At 42.1% G+C, this 23895-nt stretch overlaps 1 protein-coding gene across 1 annotated transcript in view; it reads right to left on the reverse strand.

The window, feature by feature from the left end:
• Window positions 1-1796: 1796 nt before the first annotated feature.
• Window positions 1797-23895, reverse strand: part of ppp2r5b (protein phosphatase 2, regulatory subunit B', beta) — a 39349-nt gene continuing 17250 nt past the window's right edge. Inside the window, exons 2-13 of the mRNA XM_080486091.1 lie at window positions 19046-19242; window positions 16809-16910; window positions 15889-15981; window positions 15209-15339; window positions 14093-14152; window positions 9003-9111; window positions 6242-6295; window positions 5282-5332; window positions 5052-5171; window positions 4719-4846; window positions 4390-4491; window positions 1797-3273 (exon numbers count right to left, since the gene is read on the reverse strand). Coding sequence (XP_080342217.1) covers window positions 3045-3273; window positions 4390-4491; window positions 4719-4846; window positions 5052-5171; window positions 5282-5332; window positions 6242-6295; window positions 9003-9111; window positions 14093-14152; window positions 15209-15339; window positions 15889-15981; window positions 16809-16910; window positions 19046-19242 — 1376 coding nt within the window. The 3' untranslated portion in view covers window positions 1797-3044. The remainder of the gene's footprint in view (window positions 3274-4389; window positions 4492-4718; window positions 4847-5051; window positions 5172-5281; window positions 5333-6241; window positions 6296-9002; window positions 9112-14092; window positions 14153-15208; window positions 15340-15888; window positions 15982-16808; window positions 16911-19045; window positions 19243-23895) is intronic.

The raw sequence follows: 23895 nt of genomic DNA on the forward strand, positions 1-23895 counted from the left end.
GGCTCTTTTCAGTTGTGGTTTTGAGAGCGACGTGCTTGAATCAACAAAGTTACATAAGCTCAGATAAAAGTAAATAAATAAGAACGTAATTTTTTATTTTTTTTTTATTTCGTATTGTTGGTGACACAACACCAAATTACACCACACATTTGTTACTTTTCTTGCCAAGTGTGGAAATTTTTTATCTTTAGAACCATAATTAGAAACCATGTGAACCAAAAACAGGCGTTTTTGCCTTTGATTGAGAAGCCAACTCAAGGCGACTCTGTGTTTGAAATACTTGAAAGAAAGTACAGCGGCGTTACTTTGATCAGTAGTTTCTTTTTAACCTATTAAATGCTACTGAGGGATTGAAGGATTCACACGTTGAGTTTTAGCTGAACGCTATGCTCGATTGCCGCCGATTCGTTCATTTAAATCTTCGCTATCTGGATCATTGAAGTCCAGAAAAGAAACTCAGGAGTGTTTCGGAAATACTCCCGGCTGACCCGAGAGCGGCGAGCGAGGCAAATTTTCCGAAGCGTTGTTGATTCAGGCACGTCCTCAGGTGTGCGGCATGGATAACTGCAGGTCTGAAGGGTCGTTGAACGTTTGGTTACAAAGCGGCTGACAAGGTAGCTCTGCGTCTCAAGCATCAAAAAAACAATCAAGTTTGTTTCACGATACATTCGGATTCAGACCAAGTCCCTCAAGGAAGGAGAGAAGGAGAGAGAGAGAGAGAGAGAGAGAGAGAAGCAAAGAGATCAGCTCTCGTTCTCTGTCGCTCTGTCTACACACATCTCCTGCTCACTGGATACACACCAACACACTCATTCACACGCTCTCTCTCTCTCTCACACACACACACACGCACGCACACTCATACACACACGTACACAACCTGACCATCGTCTTCAAATAAGGTTACATTTCCTGATCAAATAGAAAATAAATAGCATCAGTATCAGTTTTTCCACAAAATGAACAAGATCATACAAAAACCAAGAAAATAAACAACATAATTACAAAGCGGAAAAAAAATTATTTCTCATCAAATTAATTTACACAAAAGGTACCTTTAAGACAATGTGAATATCAAGGACGCGACAGGAGTAAAAACAAGAGTGGGAGGTAAACGTTTGTGTGTGACGCCCACCTCCTGTTTCACCCCCTAAAAACACACAGATTATCCTGAAAGAATGAAAATATTGCTAAAATAATTGTTTGTTTTTTTTCTGGTTTTTTTTTTTCACCCCCCTCCTCTCTATCCTCATCACTCTATTGTAATGATCAGACAAGAATAAACAGATTTTTGTTGGTTCACACCGAAGGGAAAAAAAGAAAGGGAAAGAAAAAAAAAAAAAAAAAAAAGGTTATCGTCGTCATGGTTACCATCTAGCAGCATGGGGTCTGCTGAGCCTACAGACGCTTCAGGGTGCAGGAGTCCAGCGGGATGGTGGTGGGTTTCTTTTGGTTTGGGACACTTGTGGGGAGCTTATTCAATTCAAGCTCATTGGCTCGCTTGGATTAATCGCTCTTTACACGTTTCAGGGGCTTAAAAACACAACAGATACAAATTTATAGGATAATAAAACGTACCCTGTGGAGCTTTGACCGTTCAACAATTGGTGGCAGTAGAGTGCGGAAAAGAAAGAAAAAAGGCCTTCAAGGCAACGGATGTTACGGAGCATACATTAATTTGTCAGACGCTAAATGAATTTTGGTTTTAAATTGAAAGCGAAACAAAACAAAGTAAACAGGTTAACTTTGAAAATATTTTACCGCTTTTGAATGTGTTTTTTTTTTTTTTTTTTTTCCCCCAAAATAGAAGAAAGACAGCCACCACCAATCCAGTGCATTCCTCACCGCTAAAAAGTCTGTTAAAGGGGAATTCTGCTGAATTTCAGCACTCACATTATGGCCTCGTACATTTAATGTGTGATGTGAATTCAGAATTTGAGTGGAGCTTCCCCTTCATGGTTTCTGCTACACTAGTGTTTCTCCCATAATACACTACAGAAATATCCAGAGACATATGTATATATATAAAAACATTATCATCATCATCAGTAGTACTTAGAGTAGAGTAGTAGTAGAGTAACAAGTAAGAAGAAGGAACATTATTGTACTTTATATCAGTATCGTCATCTTCATCAGAGGTTATTCAACCTTAAGGGACTTGAGGCTCGTCCTTTGGTGGAACCCGGCAGACTGGGAGAGGTCTGTGTGTGCGTGTGTGTGTGTGTGTGTGTGTGTGTGTGTGTGTGTGTGTGTGTGTGTGTGTGTGTGTGTGTGTGTGTGTGTGTGTGTGTGTGTGTGTGTGTGTGTGTGTGTTTCTGTGCATGAATCAGGTGTGTGACCTTTTCTTGACCTGGATACACTGTAACTCTTTCTTTTGATTTCTGATATTCACAGTAAATGTGTATCTGTAGGGGTGTGTGTGTGTGTGTGTGTGTGTGTGTGTGTGGGGGGGGGGGGGGGGGGGGGGGGGGGGTGTTGCTGTGCGGGAATAGTTTTGGGAAACTTTGTGTGAAATTGCTTCCTCTGTTTATAAGTGTTTATTGTGCTATCCACACATGAAATAAGCATCTCGGACCAAAAGATAAATATGAGGCCACAGTACAGACTCAATGACTCGACTGGTTAAATGTTTCAGACACAAGTTTTTTTTGTTGCACCGAGAAAGATATTTCATCTGTTGTTTTGAGACTGATTTGACGCAGGCCGGCTACAGTTAGGCCCTGACCTGCAGTTTCATAAACCAGCCTCCGATTGAAACGACAGTCTGCACTTTTGAATGATATTCATCTTCTGATCTGCAGCATAATGAGTGTACAGCAAAAAAAAGTGAACCAGTTTCACACAACCCTGTCAGAAAGAAGGTACGATCTCAACCTTGGATCACAGAGTTGGTGCCTTTCTATACGAAACGCCACCCGCTCCATGATCCAAGATCGTACCCTCTTCTGTCTCCCAACACTTTCGCCATCAGCTTCATGTCTTCTCCCTTTTGCCCCAACAACCAATCTCTTCCCCCCTCTTCACGTGTCATCCAATCTCTGTGCCTAGGTGGCGCTCTCGCCGGCCCCGGAGGAGCCCCCGCTGGGTTTGGGCTCGGGTTGGTCGGAGTGAGCCGTCTGCGGGGACGACGGAGACGAGGCGTCCCCTCGCTCGCCTCGCTCCTGGAGGTTGCGCTGGTTCCTGGCCGCCTCTGTGAGCATCTGCATCCGGCGCTCCTGGTGCTCCTCCAGGCCTCGCCACAGCTCTGTACGCTCCCGTTCCCGCTTCATCTCCCTGAGGCGGCGCGTGCAAGGGAAGAGAGACGAGGACAAAAGTGAAGCGTTGGGGGCAGAAAGTGATGCACCCGCTGATTTGAGTTGTTTGGGGTTAAAATTAAGAAGGAGTTATAGTTCCACGTTTTTCTAAAAGGGAACACTTTTTATGGACTGAAACAAAAGTTTGTTTAGTTTTTTATTTTTATTTTTATTTTGAAGCAGCTAATATTGTGTTGATATGCGACTCCAGCCTGGTTTAACACATTTTGAGAGTTTGAAGGAAGAAGTATCTGCACCATGCTCTATAACGTTCATGTTATTCACAGTCGTGAAGGCTCCGCTTTAGGTTTTCTATTCATGCCTTGCAAGCTCTAAGGACCGAGATGACGAGAAGCAGAGATTTCATTCGAACCCACAAACGCAGAAACAGTAACCCCAGGAAGGGTCTGAGGCGAGTCCCGATGCCAAGAGGCTCGTTTACTGCCTTTCAGGTTGGATTACTGCAAAACCCTCCTCACTGGGATCCCCGGCAAGAGCCTACAAAAACATCAGTGCATCCAGACCAGCGCTGCTCGATATCCTGACGGAGAAACACGACCGCATTTTGCATTTCTTTGAAGTCCATTTGTCAATTTGTATGCAAACAATCTTACTTTGCAGATGTTTGAGTCAATGAGTGTAGAAATGACCAAACCTCTTCGGTGGAGCAACGAGAAGCAAAACCAAAGCCCACTGACATCGTCTGCACACGCAGGAGTGCAGGAGATGAGAATAGACAGCAAGTACTGACAAAGTGGACAGACCGTTGTTCAGCTACAAAACATAAACCCTCCCAGAAACTAATAAAATATCTATGATTTCACTCTTGGGAAAGTAAAAAAGGGCACATAAAAATCTGGTGAAAATACTGAGCTACTCCTTTAGATTTTATTTCCCTATAGTACCGCCTATCTTGATCCTGAAGCGAAGTGATGAATAACTGGAATCGGATTCAAAAAGATGACCTCAGTGATACATACTTACAATATGAAATACAAGGTGATGGACCATGGAACAAAATCTGACCCAAGATATGACTTAAGACGATTTGTATTTCGCCCTCTCACTGTCACCGTGTAAGTGTAGTCACACTCACTTCTGTTTCTCCACTTTGTAGGAGGCAGTGAGGTCATCAAACAGTTTGCTGTTCATCTCCATGAAGGTCTTCAGCACGTTGTAGATCAGAGACACGATGGTCCTGCGGAGACACGGTCAGATTAGGATGAAACCTGTAACCCAGAACTACACCCGAGTCCTTTGTGTAGACATGAAAATGCACATTCTCGTGGCCAAAAGCACAAAAATAAAGTGACAATTAATTTCTATGGCTATGATTTGTGTGTTTGTGTGTGTAGCATCTATAGTACAGGAAATACAGGAGCCATTCGTAACTGAGGAAGATTTCCATTGACATGGGTCACTTACTGGTTCCAGTGCTCCTTGGAGACTCTGTAGAGGGTGGCAAAGACCAGTGGCAGGATGACTTGACAGTTCTCCTCTATCAGACTGAGGATGTACTCATTGTTCCAGAAGTAAAGAGCCCGCTCCGCTACCTGGAAAACGCACCAACGAAGAAGACACGACGTTCATTCATTTTTCATTTTCCCTTTTGATCAAAGCAAACGGGCCTATGCTGTCTTCTTCAACACCATTCAATAAAGCTGCAGGCGGTCGGATTACTGCAGCCACGGTCAAAGCAATCCTACGCGCTCCCAATAGAGAGCTGTGATCTGAACGCAACAGTCTCGTCTTTGTCACCTGGAAGTGAGGGCTGGAGATGCAGGCCGCTATCTGTTTGAACAGTGGCTCCTGAACCCGGATGAATTGAGATGGCTCTATCACGTCGAGGATCTCCTCGATCTCCCCCAGGAACATCACCTAAACACACAGACCGCAGCTTATATAGGAATAATAGGGAGGGCAGCTACAGTATGTGATTCCTCCCTGATATTATTCACTGAGGAGCAGGAAACATCAAGTCATCTCACCTCTTTCTGCGTGCAGGTTTTCGGCCAGTACTTGAGCAGCCCTCTGATGATCTGCAAATAAGCGCACGCATTAATAAAAGTAAACACTGGACTTATTTTCTCAGCAGGGATGCTGGCTGTCTTCCATCCCTTCCAGCTCCATTAAGACGAGGTCCTGCTGCACCTTTTGCGTCGAGAAAAATCCCATTAAGTTTCCGCCGAGAGTTTCACTGAATGGAGAAGCAGGTGAATGCAAAAAAATAAATAAATGCTCGTGCAGTCACTTAGCACCAGTGTGGAATTCCCACAGATGGATGAATCCGCACACCAGCCAATGTATTTTTCAGCGTCCGGTCTGGTTTTCTTCATTCTGCATGTTGGTTTCAGTGCAGTCGTTATGGAATCGACCTTGTGCCCTTTAAAGAGCTGTATGACCTACAGTTTGAAGAGTCCTTGAACACATCTCGAGTTCTCACACAATGCTTTTTAGAACTGGGTTGCTTACAATGCGGCGCGGTGCAGATTTTTAACAGATTGTGTTCATTTCATAAGGTTTGATGAAACTAATTGATCGATTCAAGCACAAGTTGTCATATTTATTTGTACATTTGACACATGACATACGTATGTCACACCTTTACATTGAGTGTGTATATCAGTGTCAACAAGACTAGAAAGTCATGATTGTAATGTAGTACATTTAGAATTAATCTATTGAAATGTTTTAATTTGGAAATATTTCATTGAGTACCTCAGCCAGTGCGACATAAATATCTTTACATATCTGTTATATTTGAATGTCTGTTAACCATTATGATGATGGTGTCCTTATGATTATAACAAAAAGCTCCACCACAAATACCAATATGTAGTTTTAATTCTAATCTCATTTTAATGGGGTTTTTTTTGTTTGTTTTAAGTTTTGACCTCCAGGTGTGGCGGCTGTGTTGTAGACAGTGAGGTAGATAAAAGCAGTCTTACATATTCAGTGACTGTAGCATCTTTCTCCATGAACTGCACCACACAGTAGGCCAGCTGCAAAGACAGAACAGGAGGTTACTCACACACACACACATGTGCACGCACGCACACACACGCACACACACGCACACACACGCACACACACACACACACACACACACACACACACACACACACACACACACACACACACACACGTGCACGCACGCACACACACACTGAAGCTGTCAAGGACACAAAAGGGATCTTAGCACTTATCCCTCAGAATTACACCGGCTCAAGATCGGAAAAAAGTGTGTGTATATCTGTGGATGAACTGTATGTGTGCGTATGTCTCTTCTTAATATCAGCTACAATCGTTTCCCATCATACCGAGAGTGTCAGCGTGTGTGCACGCGCGTGCACACTGTGTGTGTTTTGCGGTTGCCCCATCCACCCCGGCCGGTTGCCGTGGCGAGTGGGCACCGTGGCGACGGAGACTGTGTGTGCGTGTGTTTACTTCGGAAGGAGTGATGTCACACACACAACGAAGTCCCTTCAGGGCATGTGAGATAGAGTTTAGACCTCTTGTCTCTCTGTCTTTCCTCTGGCGTCCTATTTATACCTTTTGAACTGTTCACATCGCTGCTGCACTGCTTCAACTCCGCAAGTCGCATCAGGAGTCGTCACGTTTAACGAGTCGAGCCGAGCTTATGCACTGTCAGGCTCCTCGTGTTTTCACAATCGTCCCATTTCTGTTTGACCCGGAGCGCCGTTCTCTGTCGGCCTTCACGTTTTCTGATTTTTCTGTCTCAACTGTTTCCCGTCGCCGTTAAAAACATGGCTAGAGAAGTAGTGGAAAGGATGGGGACAGAAGTTTTAAGAAAAAGGGACAGTGAAAGACGTTAAACTGGAAAAAAAAAAAAAAAAAAAAAGGAGGGGATTAAAGAGAAGGTGCTGAGCGCCCAAACTATTTAAAGTATTAGCGAGGCATTAGAGAAATCAATTTGGGTAAATATGATGTGGGATTCTGTTGTCAGGTCGAGCTTAGTGGGAACAGGAAGCCATTGTTGGGGGAAGGATTACGGATACTCTCGTCCTTTTTAAACTTTTAAGGCAAGGATTTTACCAGATTGATATGTCACAGTGACAGGTCAAATTAAGGTCTATTTCCAGAAAAACAATGATACATATAAGGTTTTAGGCTTGAAGTGTTAGGCAGAAAGCTACTGTGAGTATTTTTCCAGTGTAGGGTGCAAGTTTTAATCTGCTGGGAAATTAGATTAATTGGATTTGTTAAAAAAAAAAAAAAAGACAGTATTGCAGGCTTTTGCCTAATGGTGATGTTTTGGCAAATTGGAGACCGAAGGGGGGAAACCGAGGGAGCCCAGGTAGAAAAATAGCAGCAATTACTGGGTTACACATCCCATCTTTTATAAAATACAGAAAAGCTTCTTGTTGCATGTTTTGAATGTGATCATCCGTCCTAATTACTAGTGTCTCCGTCAAGGTGAATTTCAATTCAAGTGTGATCCTGACTTCTTACAGCTTGTATTGCAATGACGCTATAAAGGGAGTTATTACTGCGAGAGCCACTTACTTGACCTAACTCATACATTACTTTTAAATGTCGCTTGTAGTTATGGAGTCTTGGTGACGTGCACACATTTGCTGGAATCGGTTCAGGATCAATACAGGTGAGCCTTCAGTTATAACTGTGTTATCAATTATATGATAGTATCAATTAATAGTACTTTACTGTCAAATGTAGGGGCATTACGGTGATGGATTAGATAATACTGCGATAAGGTGACATAAATGAAATCCTTTTACATGCAGGAGGATTCAGATATATTTCACAGTGCTGAGAAATCTCTGAGATGAAATCATATTTTGATGTATCTAAAACTGGGTCAGTGCCGCACCGCCGCACCTACAGAGAGCCGTCCACAAGCAGCGCCTCTCCTGTGACCCTGTCAAAAAGACTGTGTGTTCGAGTGTGTAAATAATGTATGTGTGTGAACCGCAGGGAGAGAGATGGGGGAGAAATGTAGGGCACACACACACACACACACACACACACACACACACACACACACACACACACACACACACACACACACACACACACACACACACACACACACACACACACACACCTTCGACCAGGTTGTGATGAACAAACTGTACCTTCAGCATAGGCAAAGTAAAATACACACAATCTACCATCTGTGACATCCAATACTATTTTCACCCAAACACACCCACACACACACACACACACACACACACACACACACACACACACACACACACACACACACACACACACACACACACTGTAAACCTGAGGAGAGTCAATCTCTCTGCAGCATTATTTATGACTCAACTAGGCCTCCTAGTGGTAGATTGGAAACCTAGCAATAAAAAAATCAGGCATGGATAAAAAACATTATTCTATGAGGGCTGTATTCTCATGTCTGCAAATACTGAGGCGAAATGTTTGGAGAAAATAAAAACTAAATACGTCTTTGATATTGCAGACAGCTCATCCACAGCTTCAATAAACGACCCTAATGAGCAATAGATGCATTGATGTACTCTAAAAGCAGGTTCAGTACTTTCCTCAACCATCCTCTGTGTGTGTCCACGTAAATACAACTTCAAATAAAATGAAACATGCCACCACTGCCTGATCGTATCTGGGGTGTTACATAAAACAACAAAGACCTTTCAGCGCCTCAGGACATCCAGAGAAAGTGAATATGGGATTATCACTGACCTGTGCGTGGAAGATGGAAAGGGACTTTGCTGTGTGAAGCGGGATGAGGACCCGAACCAGGAACTGCTTGTGTTCGGCCTTCAGCGGCAAGGCGAAGCCATTTATTATGCTGGTGGAAGAGATGAGAAGGCAGTTAGAGAGAGATAGCGAGAGAGAGAGATAAAAAACTGCTTTTTCTCGATGATCTTTAAATGTTTTATAGTGTTTGCTTTCTTCCACACGTTTTGTACTTGTGTGAAATCTCAGACAAAGACGTTGTGAGTTGGCAGTTTGTGTCTATTCACGATGAACTTGCTCAATCAATGCTAAAAAACCAAGAAGTTAAATTTCAAGGTAACCATGAATCACCTTCACCAAACTGAAAGCACTGCCGCAACAGTAGCTCATCAGAATCAGGCAATAACTTTCCACAGCCCTCCTTGTTGGAAAAATGAACTGCCCACGCCTGCACAGCAGCAGCAACAAAGGGAAATAACCTTGAAAGCACTAAGAGTAAAGAAAATTACACTAAATCTATCAATCGGGAGTTCGTTTACATCAGCAATGAAATGAGTGAACTGGAAGGAAAGATGTAAAATAATCATTTAAAAAGGTAAAACATGCAAATAAATGCAAAATGAACTGTAAACTTGAAGAACATATGTGTCATTTGAAGATAATTAAAATTTCCTACTCGAGGCTGTACCATTTTTCAGTTCAGTATCAAATAATATGGTGGCCACTCAAGTGCAGCAGCTTCAGTCAGGTCCATTTATTCATGAATGAACTGAAGTTGCAGTTATTAATAACGCTAACCTGCCTCCATTAGGTCAGTTTAGGAGCAGTTTGGAGGAACCTGTGGTCAACATGAACAGCATTTTAATGTTTTATAAAAAAAAATTAAAAATTTACAGCTCTACAGTGTTTGCATGTATGTAAGAAGTTATTATTATATTCAAATCGAGAAAGGAGTCAGTGTCCTTTGCATCAACAAGTGGAACCAGTTAGACGCACAAATGCAAGGAAAGAGCTTCAAGACTGGAAGCATCAAACATGTAGCCTATGGCCCCAAAAACCAGCCTGCCAGAGGATGTGTTAGGTGTAAAATTCATTGACCTTAATTTTTCAAGAAAAGCGTTGTTTGCTCTGGACTGTGGATTCTAGAAGAGTAACTCAGTTAGACCTGAGCAGAGAATTCAGCAATGCAGCATTGAAATGTAGTTGCCTTATTGCTAAAATTGTTAACGTCATATGTTACTGTGAAGGGGATTTCGTGAAAACATGCAAGCTGAAAGCAAAATGCTGTAATTGGATGATACAGTTTTTCACAGTATTTTGCATCATTGAGCTGAAAGTGGCCTTGTTGAGATTTCACTTGTTTTTCTCGGGGTTTTTTTAAAAAAAGAAATAGATGCAAATTAAACTAAGCTGTGTTTGACTCCCAAAACAAACTTGACATAAGTGTGACACTCAAATAAAACATTAAAGGTGGTCCTCATGGTCCATCATACTGGAGGACTGAAACCCACTGAGCAACAAGGAGAGTGATTTAGCACAATGGAGGAGCCCTCGCTGTTTGACTGGCTCTGCTGTGGCTCTGCGTGGTCGCTGGACTCGGCGGTGGTTTCGTCCTGTGAGGTTCTGGGACTCTGAGCCCCCTCTGGCCCCGCCTCCTCGCTCTGAACAGCAGACTAATCTGCACTGCGCCTTTTGGACTTCTTGTTTGCACAGTGAGGGTGTCTGCCAGAGGAACCGCTACGCCGTCTCTGAAGACGGCCTGTGTTTATTAGATTGATATGAACATTTTCCCCAATAGTGTTTTTTTTTTTTTTTTATAAAAAAAAAAAAAAAAATACCACATTGCAGAAGACAATCTTTCACTTCAATGGAACAGGAAGATATTGTGTCAGAGCAGGGGAGGATGCACTTCCTCTGAGGGGCGCCAGATATGTTCCTGTACCTTCCTCCACATCCTCATCACCTCCTCTCTCTTCATCAACATGCCCATTGAAGTCTCCTCCAATCAACTCTCTCTTCATACGTCTCACTTAAGAACTACTCTCCTCTGTTATCTCTATTTTCTAAGATAGAATCAACTTAAATATTATCAAAATAATCCAGCAAAACTGAAAACTTACTATATAAAACATGAAAATCACACTTTTCAAAATGCATTATCCTTTTTTTTTTTTTTTAATTGATGTAGCGCAACTGTTTTAATGTTCTGGCTTGCAGCATTAATGAGACATAAAGATGTTCTGAACCTTGTTAGGATGAGATTAAGTGCCTGTTACAAACGCTGCTGTGTGGAGTTTCTCTTTAACGGGCAAAAACATCACCAGGTAACAATCATATTAGCAGTAAACGTGTCCTTTATATAAATTGTCCACAGCTACATTCCTGCTCTCTCTCTCTCTCTATACATATATATATCCCAATCTCTGAAACTCTTCATCCTCCAGGACGATTCTGACCCGGTTTTTCTTACAGTCTATTCCACAGCAGAACAGCTTGTACCCAGACCTGATGTTCTCAGCCTCACTTCTCCTACAGTTGCTCTCCTTTACTTTCCTTCTCCTTTCATGTCAGCCAACGTTCCTCCACCGTTCATATCTCAAACTCTCACATCAGCTTTCCTACTCTTCCTCTCGTGCGTTGGCCCACAGGAGCTTAGTTTCCTCTGGAGCCCTGTGTTAACCTGGACCTCATTGACCTGGTATGCATATTGTGCATAACTTATATATTTAAATCAGCAGAAGTTCTAAAGCTGATGCCATTTCGCAACTTTCTACGTGGGTTTGGAATGGCCAAAACAAATTCAATGAGTTTTAATGAAACTATGCATAATTTTAACGTCTAATTATTTATCTATTTATTATGGATTCATGCTGGAAAAATCCCTTCGCCTGACCCCCTAGTGTGATTAAACTTTGTAAACACCATCACTAAAGTGTAGAGATTAATGAAAACGTGCAGGTCTGGACTGAAAAAGAGGATTCCTCCTGAATGAAGTGGGTTTTTTTTACCTGAAACTGTGTCCACTGGACAAACGAGTGCAATCCGAGCAGCTCCAGAGTGAGAACTAAACTTAAGTGTGACTCTTATTTAGCAGCATCTTGAGCTGATTGTCAGCGATTTATTTGTTCGCCTCAGTACCAGTCCACCTGTCTTCCCGCCCTCTTTTCTAACGGCATCTTTGTTGTTTTTTTTGTTTTTCAATAATACCTCTCTCCCGCGGCTCCTCTAATCTGTCTTGCTGCCTCCTTTTCTCAGTCCCGCTCTGTCTCTCGATCTTTTTCTGTACCGTACATCCTCTCTCGGCGTGTGGGAGGAGCTATAAATACCTCTGTTACCACCAACATGAATACAAACCTCTCTCTCCTCTCCTGCTCACCCTCCTTCCTCCACTTCTGACTCACTGTTCACTCCCCCTCCCCCTCCCCCCTCCACCTCTATGCATCCCTCCATTCCTGCCTCCGTTTTTCACCTTGGATTCATCCCCTTCCTCATCTCGTCTCATCCCTCAAAAGTCACAGGTCCGTTTCAAATCGCGTTCGGATCAATGAGGGTTTATCTATTCCCAATCCCTTCATAGAGGAAAATCCACATCACATCTGCTAAAAATGACCCTGAACGCAAATTAATATTCATTGCCTTTAATGTTCATTTGTTTGCTTTCCGAGTTCTCATTTTGTCTTCCTCATTTGTTTTATTTTTCTGTCCTTCAGTGTCTCCATGTCTCCATCTGTCTGCACCATTAGCACGTCTAATAAGTTCCTAAATTCTCAAGTAGAGAGACAGAGAAAGCTTTGGAAAGGGGCTTGATCTTTGATGGAGTTAACCAAATCCCCCCCGACCTGCAGGGGCAAGAAAACTGTGGGAAAACGGTTTAAACATTTTCTAAATTATTACAGTTATATGAGAGACTGTGCATCTTGGGGAAGGAAAACAACTTTTAAATATTTTAATTCTTTTTTTTTTTTTTTAAAGAAGTCAAAATTGCTCGAACGCGTCTCAAAAATGGCTTCGTTTGCAAACTCCTGACTTTCAATTTGAATCTATTTAAAATCAATATGTTAAAGGTTTGCTTAAGTTTTCTTAATGCGGCACAGTGGATGAAATACATTCAATCAACAGACAGACATTGTCTGTGTCTGTACTTACAGTTTGCAGGCAGATCAATTTACATTAGAATTGCAGCTTGAACTGGAAAATGTCAAAGGATTAGTAAACTTTTTCTTCCCACAATTGACAGGATGCTAACTGAGTCTATGTTCGTAATACATTTCATATTGACCGTGTTGCAAATCAAACATAAACCCACATTTTTAAGCGAACAGGGATGAATTAACAGCAGCGGGCTCCTGGTTTGGTAAACCTTGACCAACCAACATAACTCCAGTTTTAAAGTCTGAGGATTGATATTATATTGATCTTTATATATGACAATGACAGCCGGGGTGTTCCCTCACATTGCCACCTATTGCTTTTACATCATGACGCATAAAGACCCAGAGAGGAAATGAAACTTGATAATATCATGTTTGTAATCATCCTCTCTCTCTCTCTCTCTCTCTCTCTCTCTCTCTCTCTCTCTCTCTCTCTCTCTCTCTCTCTCTCTCTCTCTCTCTCTCTATCACAATCATCTTATAATTTTTATTCCAACTGATTTGTTTTGCAGATGCAGTAAAATACTGTTTAACAGGCTAGTTGTATGTATTTCCGAACAGACAAAGCGAAGAAGGACATACTTTGGTAATATTTTTAAACCCCTTCATCACTTGTCTCGTCTCTGTATACCCATCAAACAGCTCTCCTTATTCGTCCCCCTGCCTTCCTTATTACCGTTTCTCTCACTGCCAGGCTGTGACCGCATGATGAATGAAAATCCGTATTTCTTTTGTGTTTCGCAGTCTCAGTGGTGGTCATTCTTTGCAGAAATTGTTTCGTAGTGACCTAAATAAATTAAATTAAATTAAATAAAGTAGCTTTTCTCATAAGTAGGAACTGTGTGTGTGTGTGTGTGTGTGTGTGTGTGTGTGTGTGTGTGTGTGTGTGTGTGTGTGTGTGTGTGTGTGTGTGTGTGTGTGTGTGTGTGTGAGCGTACGAACCTGCCAAGGATTTCCAGCAACTCTGCGACTCCGTTGAAGTGCTCAGTTTCATATATGAACCTGAAGCGAGAGAAAACAAAGGGAAAGTGTGAAAACAGCTTCTCAGTTTAAAAAAAAAAAAAAAAGTAAAGTATGTTGCATAATGTTTGAAAAGCAGCTCTACAAGATGCTTGTATTTTTCAATATTTTAGCTGTCGTAGATACTGAACCAAATCAGTTTGTTTTAGCTCCCCTGCCTCTCCCCCATTGAATTATACTGCAAACATAACAAAAGGCACTGAGTCAGCGACACTTGTTGATGAAAAGGACGAAAAACGGTTGTATGTCACAGCTGCCTTGTTCATCAGAGCCGTTTAACTAAACATTTGAGAGGATTCTGCCCACTTTTGGTACGGGAACCAAGCCTGTCTGAAAGTGGTGTGAACATATAATATGTGACAGCAGTGTGAATTTAAATAACGATTTGGGATGGAGTAAAACTGTGCTGTGAATTTCAGTTCCGTTTTAAGAGCAGCATATAGCGGCGTTTGATCTCAGCAGGGCCAGAATAGCAAATCAACAACATGATAACTTATTAATGATAACAAATCTAAAACGTTCTTTTCATTTTAGATTGGATTGAACTTTATTATGACTGTGCATATTCCAGATATAAAGTGACAGAGTGTACAAGGCACTGACCAATCAGGGTGCATGTTTATACTCCCACACTACAGCCAACTTAAGCCGAAATACACCGTTAACATTCCTGATAACTCTGTTTTTCCCCTCTTTATCTCTTTAGTCACAGAGTCTCAGGTGTTTTGGATAGACGCTAATATAAAGTGGATACTAATTGAAAACAAAACAAACTTTTGTCTTTTTTGAAATTGCTCTAAATAAAAACTCTCTGTAAAGATAGTAAATAATACAATAATACACTGAAGAGAGCAGCTGTTGGTAAACTTCAGGAACATCCCAAAACAATCTGCAACCTTTATGTATAATAACGCAGAAATGTAAAAATGCATGAATCCCGTCTTTGTTTGTAGGCTAATGTTTGATTTATTGACGTTGACCGGCTATAAATAGCTCGTCTAAATCCTGTGCATGGGGTTGGCGGAGCGCAGCCTCTACCTGAGGAAGATGTTGTTGATCTGTTTGCGGATGTAGGCTCGGAGGCCCAGTAGTTTTCCATAGACACGGTGCAGGATGGTCTTTAGGTACTCCCTCTCCCTGGGGTCCTCACTGTCGAACAGCTCTAGGAGCTACACACACACACACACACACACACACACACACACACACACACACAGAAGATAATTACCTCGTGGATGTGTTTATGTATTCCTTCTCTGACCTTTTCCCTGTTACAGCCAATTCCTCAAGCTGAACTCTTTTTAGTGTTTATCATTTAATAACAGGTCTTTTTGGAAAAAAAAAAAATTCTCGGTCTTGAGGTACCAGAATATACCTGTATCTCACACACACACACACACACACACACACACACACACACACACACACACACACACACACACACACACACACACACACACACACACACACACACACACACACACACACACACACACACACACACAGTGAAATAAATTTGACATTAACTTTTAACACTGTTTTAAGTAAAAACACACCCAAAAGGATTGACACATAGAATGTTCAGGTTTCTTTTCTACACATGTACATGTTTCATATACACAGTTAGACAGTCCCACCTTTCAAAAAGCTTTATAACTTTTCATTTCTCAGGGATTGAGATGTATCTCAGAGCTTTCGCTGCACAAAAGGGGGATTACCTGCAACACAAACTTCTGGTCGACGTAGCGTTTGGCCATGGAAGGTTGGAAGTCCGGGCTCTCCAGGAATCGGAGAAAGAACTCGTACACCAGCTAATGAGAAGAAGAGATCACGTGGCATTTACTGTGTCGACATTTGTCTTATCAACTGCAGACAAAGAGGTGACACAGACACAAACATTTTAAAAATGGACCAATTAAGCAGTTTAACCCGTCTCCACTATGACTGCTAACCTCTGTTATAAACGCTTTGAGCTTCATAGAATAGTTGTAACGATCTCATACTGTAATGTGTCTGACGCAGATTCACTGCTCACTGTATTGTTATATTTACAGAAAAGCTATTTTCTTTCCGCAACATAACAACCGAGCAAGACAGTGATAAAGATGCCTTGTGAGGCAGCTTGGACTTCACTCTCCACTCATATTTTGACTCATCTCCTCCCGAAGAGGCAGAAATGACTGTACACCACACCCGAATGTCATCCGTGTAAATCTGGAGTGATTATTCCGTTTGAGCGCCATATTTTTTTATTTTTTTTTTTTATTAAGTCGGATATCAGTGCGGAAATTCTACCTCGAATCAAAGAGTGATTTTTCTCCCCATTAGAGGCTGCCACAGTGTGTCATCTTTTTCCAATCGTCTTTGTCTCCTGCATCCTCATTTGTCACACCAGTCACCTGGATGTCCTCCTTCCCTGCATCATTTAACCCGCTCACCGGCGTGGCGGCTCCACTCCCGTTTCCTATCATCTGTCCTACATGGATTCTCTCTCTGACTTCCCCATCCAACTGTCCACCTGCTCGATCCCAGTGAAAACCTCCACGTCCTCAGCGCCGATACCTCGAGACCCCAATCGAGAGCCCGTCTCTATATATATCTCATGACACTGTTCATTCACTAATACCACATCCTGTACCTGCAGATGTGGCCAGGAAGCCTCCAGTGTTGGCTCATCTTCCTCTGGGTCGAACTCGGGATTTTCACTGGGTGGAAGAGTCCGGAAGATATTTACCGAGATCTGGAAAAATTGAGACGAGAGTGAGAAGTGGAGCGGCAGAAAAGACAAGAGAGTAAAAATAAACCGCATTCAATGCATTTCTAATTGTAAACATCCAGAGGTTTTAAGGAGAACTATGACTATAACTATATCTTTAATGAATCTCTATATTTAGTGTATAGAGCTGCATGCTTTAGATGTGACACTGATAAATCTCAGAATAGATGCAAGTTGACGAAAACTATGTCACTTGTCTCTGTAAGCGATATTTCACAACACCCAACCAAATGGAAGCAGCTGTGTTAGGTGGGTGGCAGCATTGCGCTGCGGTTGAGAGAAAAAATCTGCTGCATGAAGGAAAAAAAAGCTTTCTTCTGTCACTGTTTTTAGTTTTCCGAGCTGCTGTTGGTCATGCTCGCTGCTGCTCGCACACCGCGTTATAAGAACATCTGATTAGTCATGCAGTGACGGCTTGCAACGTCATGATTTATTCAGTAACTGCGTTTCCACTGGCTGCGCTATTCGCTCGTTTTAGGGGACCTAGATTTTCTTTTTTTTCTTTTTTTAAAAAGGGTCCATTATTCACTGACTCTCCTTTTTATTGAAGTGGTGTGAGGTTAACACTTACTAAATCATCTCTTTTCTCCTTCACTTCATCTGAAGCGTCATGTTTCTGTCCAAACTATTTCTCTTTCGTCCATCGCCTCCCTCATCTATATAATCTCTTGCATTTAACATCATGTGTGACAGTATTTCTGCTCGACATCCATTTACCAGCACTATCATTAATTCATCCAACCACGCAGCACCAATACAACTGCATGAGGAGACTTTGAGGAATCAGTTGTTATTTTTTCATGCAGTACCTACAGTGTTTAGGAGATATACTTCCACCACATTTAGAGGCAATAATGGTGCATCGCCACCTTAAGGCAGCGGGTCTTGACTCATTGACAGTAGTTTTCTTGGGGGTATTTTATTAAGAAATCAAGTGGGCTTACTTTGATAGCTGAGTTACAATGTGTGTAAATTTTGCTTTTTACACACAGCAGTTTTGAAAAAAATGCTCTTCAGAGTAGAAGCCGTGCTTGTACGAGTGTTTTGTCGGCCCTCTTTCACACATCTGCAGCACCAGACTACCAGATTTTCCTAGACTGACCAAACCGATCTGACTTTATGAGTGAGGGTGAGTTATTAGGGAGTGTTCACACAGCCACAGTTCATCAGTCACACGCCGTCCATCTGTCGCTTTCACTCTGAATTAATAAAGGTTAATTGATAGTTAATAAAGTGTCGTATGTGCTTAAAACAACTCGATTCCCTTTGACCAATGCATCGTACTCCACATTCACATTATCCACCTATAAAATACACTTACATCATGGACATTAGACACTGTGCTGCGGATGATTAAAGTATATATCAAAATGAGGCTTGAGTTTTGAGTTTAGCATGTGTCCTGTGGAACATAATGTGAGCACTGACACTCATTGGACACTCCCATTATAGAACTTAAGCTTTTCTAAAAGTTTAGAACCGCACATTAAACTACTGTGCACTTTCCCTCAACCCCATCCTCTGTCCTATCAGCATTTTCATGTCCTCTGGGAGCGTTGACTGTATAACATAAGCTCAGTCCTCTGGCTTTACTCTTCCTCCCCTCCATCCCTTCATCTTCTTCTCTTCGTTGTATCCTCTGGGAACTGAGGCGTCCACACTTTCACACACTCCACACTATCGTCCTTTCTCAATCCCTCTCTTTCGCACCATCTGCGCAGCCTTTGTAGCTCCTCCACACTCCTCTGTTGTCCAGATCCACAGTACGTGTCCCTCGTTCACCACAGAGCTCCTCTGCTGGGTGTCACACTGCCGCTTCCTTCGTCATCACTCTTCTGGGGCTCGGCTGGACTTCCAGGAGGTGCATTTGATAAGCATCGATTCACACGTGGAATTCTACCTTTGGGTGATCAATATTAGCTATCACTCCATCGTTGGGGCTATTGATCCCATTGCACATCCCCAATGGACAAAGTTTGAAACCGTCTTTATTTGTTTTCTCCTTGATTTTACTTTCCGTCTTGAAAGAGGAAGCGGCGTTTGTTTGTGCACCTCAGCATTTTTCACCTCTAACCTCAGTGCCCGTCCCCTCCACTCACCATCTTTATAGCCTCTGGATAGAGAGGCTCGATGAGAACTCCTCTGCTTGTGGCCACGCTCTCCACCAGCTCATTGAGCGCAGCGCGTTTGATCTCCTTCCCCTTCAGGTCGGCTACGCAGTCCAGGAAATCAAACAGCACGCAGCACTGCTGCAGCTTCTTACAGAACAGGTCGTGTAACTCTGCCACCGGGGCGTCTGGACGATTCACAGGGAGGAAGAAAGAGAGAGAGAGAGAAAGAGAGAGAGAGAGAGAGAGAGAGAGAGAGAGAGAGAGAGAGAGAAAGAACACAAAGGTTAAAGGGCACGTAAAGGTACTGACGCACAGAGAGATCCCTTTATGAATGGGGCCGTGTGTGTTTGCTAGTAAATTGCTTGGCAAGGAGTGAGCATGCTGGGATATACATACTGTACACGACTTCTCTCCAAGGAGAAGAGGGTAAAAGAGACTTTCACGCTACAAACACACCCACACATTCGGAGGTTATATCATCCATACACGCACTCGTCCAGTCACACATCCTCCTCCCCGAGTGCAGGGCTGTACCTCAGTGTTATTCCCTGTCAGGGTCACTCCTCACGCCTGTTTGTCACAATGAACCGCGGCCAAACGACCCGCTGCTGCTCACATCCAAACCGCCGAAAAAGTCCAGGAGACTCGCTGATATACGCCCACGCATGAGCACATGGGACTATTTAACTGATTCAGAGGCTGTAAAACTTATCGGCTCATCGTGAAGTGAGATGGATAAGACGGAAAAAAAGAGGAAAACAAAGCACACAGCAAAATATAGAAGAATAAGATTTGACAGCAATCAAATGGGAATGCTTCTTTCTTTTTCTCAGTAAACCAGATGATTGATGACTCAGTAGGAGTGGTGTATACACATTTCAGATTCCTATAAAAGTGAGATGTATGTGAGGTTTGGATTGTACAATAAGAGAACCGACCTGTACTGATGCAGCTAAATGATATGGAATGACACAGAGGAATACAACAGAGGGATTTATGAGGAAGTGTTAGCAGGAGAATTTCAGTTTATAAAATAAATGTCAGACTGTGGACCTGATTTACTGCTTTTTACATGCGTAAAAACACGTGGATATTGGATCTCCGGAAGGTGATCTGCAAACTGGAAGCACCGAGAATTTGTATATTTACCAGAGCATGCAAAATACTGGGAAAGCTATACGCTAATAGATCATTTACAGTGCGCAATGCAATTCACCAACACAGTCAAATCAAGGGTAGTTTCACTCTCGTGAGCAGCGACACACACAAAACCCTTGGTGGTGGCGATCACACTGGTATGGTTAACCGATCACCTACAAAATACGAGCAAGCTAAAAAAAAAGTGTAGCGCAAATAATTTCAGATTGCAGGAAAGTAAATCATGTATGATATATGAGATTTCTGTCATCAGCATTAGGGAGAATAAACAAACTGCAAATTCAAATAGTGTGTGATGCACCTCACACATTTTTTGGAAGTGTAATTTCAATCGTATTTTAATATCGCTTTGACAAAGTATCACTAATGGCAAAGTTTATCTGTGGCACGGTAAAGATTCAAAGTGACTGCAGCTCAGTGTGAGGGGGTGAACGTCTGCAGCAAATGACATGCTAATCCATCCAGTAGTTGTCGTCAAGCCACGCTGCAAATGTGTCTAACAAGCTCAGTGTGTTTTTTTTAGCCGTTACTGTCGCCTGAGTGAATGAATAAAAGAGCGGGTGACCCAAAACGGCGATGACTCAACTCAGGGCACCGAGCCACGCAGGATAAATACTCAGAGTGCAGGCCTCCCTGCCTGGACACCGCCGCGAAAATGGAGTCCAATTCCCCTCCTTGTTCACATTTTATGTTGAGGTGGGATACAACAAGTACAACAAAGTGAAAACAGAGTCACTTTTCCTTGTTCCTCCCAAAAACAAATCATAGTAAGCAGAGGTCTGCTTATTCTCCATACTTTAAATTTTTTTTTTTTTTGTCATATTAGGAGGAAATCTGACACAACAAAATCTTTAAATGTTTGGAATCCTTTCAGTAATTATATACTTAAAAAAATTAAAATAAAAAAAAATCTGTTAAATCTGGAAATCTGGAAATCTGTTATTGACGTGCATGGTGTCTTCATGCGACATAACGAGACACAGTGGAGTGTCTTGGCTGGTCCTCGTGTTTGGTCTTACTTAAACATTTTGTGATCTCAAACACGTTTCAGATATTTATATTGAGCTCACAAAGTACGAGTCTTTGATATGAGCTGTGTCTTTATTGTTTGTGGTTTGTCTCATATCCTGGTTAGTCTCCAGACTTCCAGTCCTGAGCAAATTCTCCCCTCCTTCACAGGAAGACAATGGTCGCTCAGCGGTGCATGGAAAGCTGTCTAGACTAACTGTGCACTTGGAAAGAAGATGATCCAAGTCTCACACACACACACACACACACACACACACACACACACACACACACACGCGCGTACATAATCACACGAAAACAGCAGGGGCAGATTAGTTTTAACCCTTCTTAACCCCTATGTGGGAAACGCAAGAGGGGCAAGGATGGGCCGACTAGAGCTTTTCCAGCTCCCGGACCCCCTCACCTCTTGTGGGCACACCCTCACCATCTGGCCCCTTTGGCACCGAGCGGCCAAAAGAAATGAGAGAGGATTTCCTCTGGTACAAGATGCTGAACAACCAGCTCAAACACAGAGAATTTATTGCATCAGTGATGACCTACTGTATTTTTCGGCTGTCAGAAAAACTTTAAACGCAAGGTTTTGCTCCAGATTGTGCGATTTAGGGTTTAAATCAAGTCTGCTGTTCATGTCTTGTTTTGTAGCTCATTGCTGGAATGACCTTCAAGATGCATGAACCCTCACTTTTATTTCCTACAACCTTCAAACCCGAAAACAAAGTCGTTCATTTCTTTCTGTGCTTGTCCACTTTCACATGCAGTGTTGACATATATGAGTGGTCAATTTGTTCTTGAACTGCAGCCACTTCTCTGTGACTGGACAAACGTGTGACAGTCGAGTTCTCGCTGTTTGTGATGAAATAACAAGTGCAGAAAAAAAAAAAAAAGTCTAAAAGGGTGAACTGCTTCTTCTGAACAAATAGTTGAAGACTTGTTTTTTTTTTAAAAAGTGTTCTTTTTTTGTTTTTTTTCTCCTTAATCCTAATCTAACCACTTCCCCATCCGTCTCTCTACATTCCTCAAACTCCGCTACTTTCCCATCCTGCGCTCCCTCCGAGGTCTGACTGTGAAGGTGAAATCTAATCCATTTTAATGGAGAGTAATTGTATGAAGATGTGCCATGCTGGGACTAAGAGAGAGAGAGAGAGAGAGAGAGAGAGAGTGGGGAGCTGAAGGGAACAAATTCAACCCTCGTTTGATCTTATAACCCTTACGTACAAATTCAGGGACAAGCTCAGCACAAAGCTTCTCTTTTTTCATGCTCGCCTGATATAAAGTACTGTTAGATGTTTAAAACCACAGAGATAATTTGAGGCATTTTTCAGCTTTCAGCATGCATGTGTTCACCGATTCACGCTGGTGCTACTTCTCCAGCAGTGAGATCTCTTTCACTGCTGCACCACCCAACTTTCAGCTCAGATCTCAGTGTTATGATCACTGCGCTCACAAAAACTGTGGGATTCAAGTGTATAAATCTGAAGAAAAAAAAAAAACAACAGGCCTTTTGTTAGAACCTCTGGTGGGCCTGGTTCAACTCGCGGGCCGTATGTTTGACACGTCGTCTTAATATTGGGAGAAAAACACTCCACAGTGATGTAATAATGAAACAAGTGCTTTTTCCTCTCTGCTTTTATTAGAACGTTCGCTACCTTACTCATTTGTTCAGCTCGTCGTTGAATATCATGTAATTTGAATATTGATGAAGATTTTAATCACTGCGAGTGACTCACTTATGACTGAGCTATTTTCACGTCTTTTGACAACATGAACAGCAGCTTTAGTCATTATCTCCGGGACTATAAAATCTGCGATTAAATGTTAAAAGTCTCTTGTGAATTCTTTTATTTCTTCCTCTTTTTTTTTTTTTTTTTTCTTCCTTGAATCCCTTCAAGTCAAAACACTCATCATCATCATCATCATCATCATCATCGTCATCATCATCCGCATGGCACGCCAAAGTTAAATCGCCGGCTATTAAAGTGTGTTACAATGAAGAGACGGGGACGACAGGCATGCAACACACAACCATGCCTAAGAAAACCAATTACACTGTTCATTTAATTTATTAGATACAGTAAGCTATCAGCCGTAATGCAAAGTGGCGAGGGCATTTAAAATACTCTCCACGCTGCGGGACTTCATGTAACTATTCAGATAAAGAATTCTCCAAACCTACAAGGACTAATTAGTTTTCATTTTAAAACCTTTACAGCTGCTCTTTAAAAACTCCACCAGCTCAGGTGTTTTTAAGCGCTTAAAATAGTTTGCTGGTTCACGTTGAATCTTGGGGAAGTTTTATTTTCATTAATGGAAACACTTGAAGACAGGATGCATCATCTGTACGCAGCATTGATTTGTTGTGGATGAGTGGAAACACATCATGAGGCAGCGCTTCGCATAGTTTCCTTTTCAGGGTAATAAATGGAATTCACCCTTATGTATCTATAAGGATGGGTAAAACACCTACCCTTTTTCTCTTGCACTGAATTACCGATGTTTTTATGGACAGATAAGATTCTCTATTTAAAAAAAACATGATGTTCCATTTGGATTAGTTATACGATTCTTGAACATTTACATCAATAGTTTAGTTGACGAACTGGGGTACTATCAGACTTATTAAAAGTAAATATTTGGAGACTCCCATCTCTGAT

This window comes from Lipophrys pholis, assembly GCF_963383615.2.
Source record: "Lipophrys pholis genome assembly, chromosome: 18".
In the NCBI taxonomy this organism is placed as follows: domain Eukaryota; kingdom Metazoa; phylum Chordata; class Actinopteri; order Blenniiformes; family Blenniidae; genus Lipophrys; species Lipophrys pholis.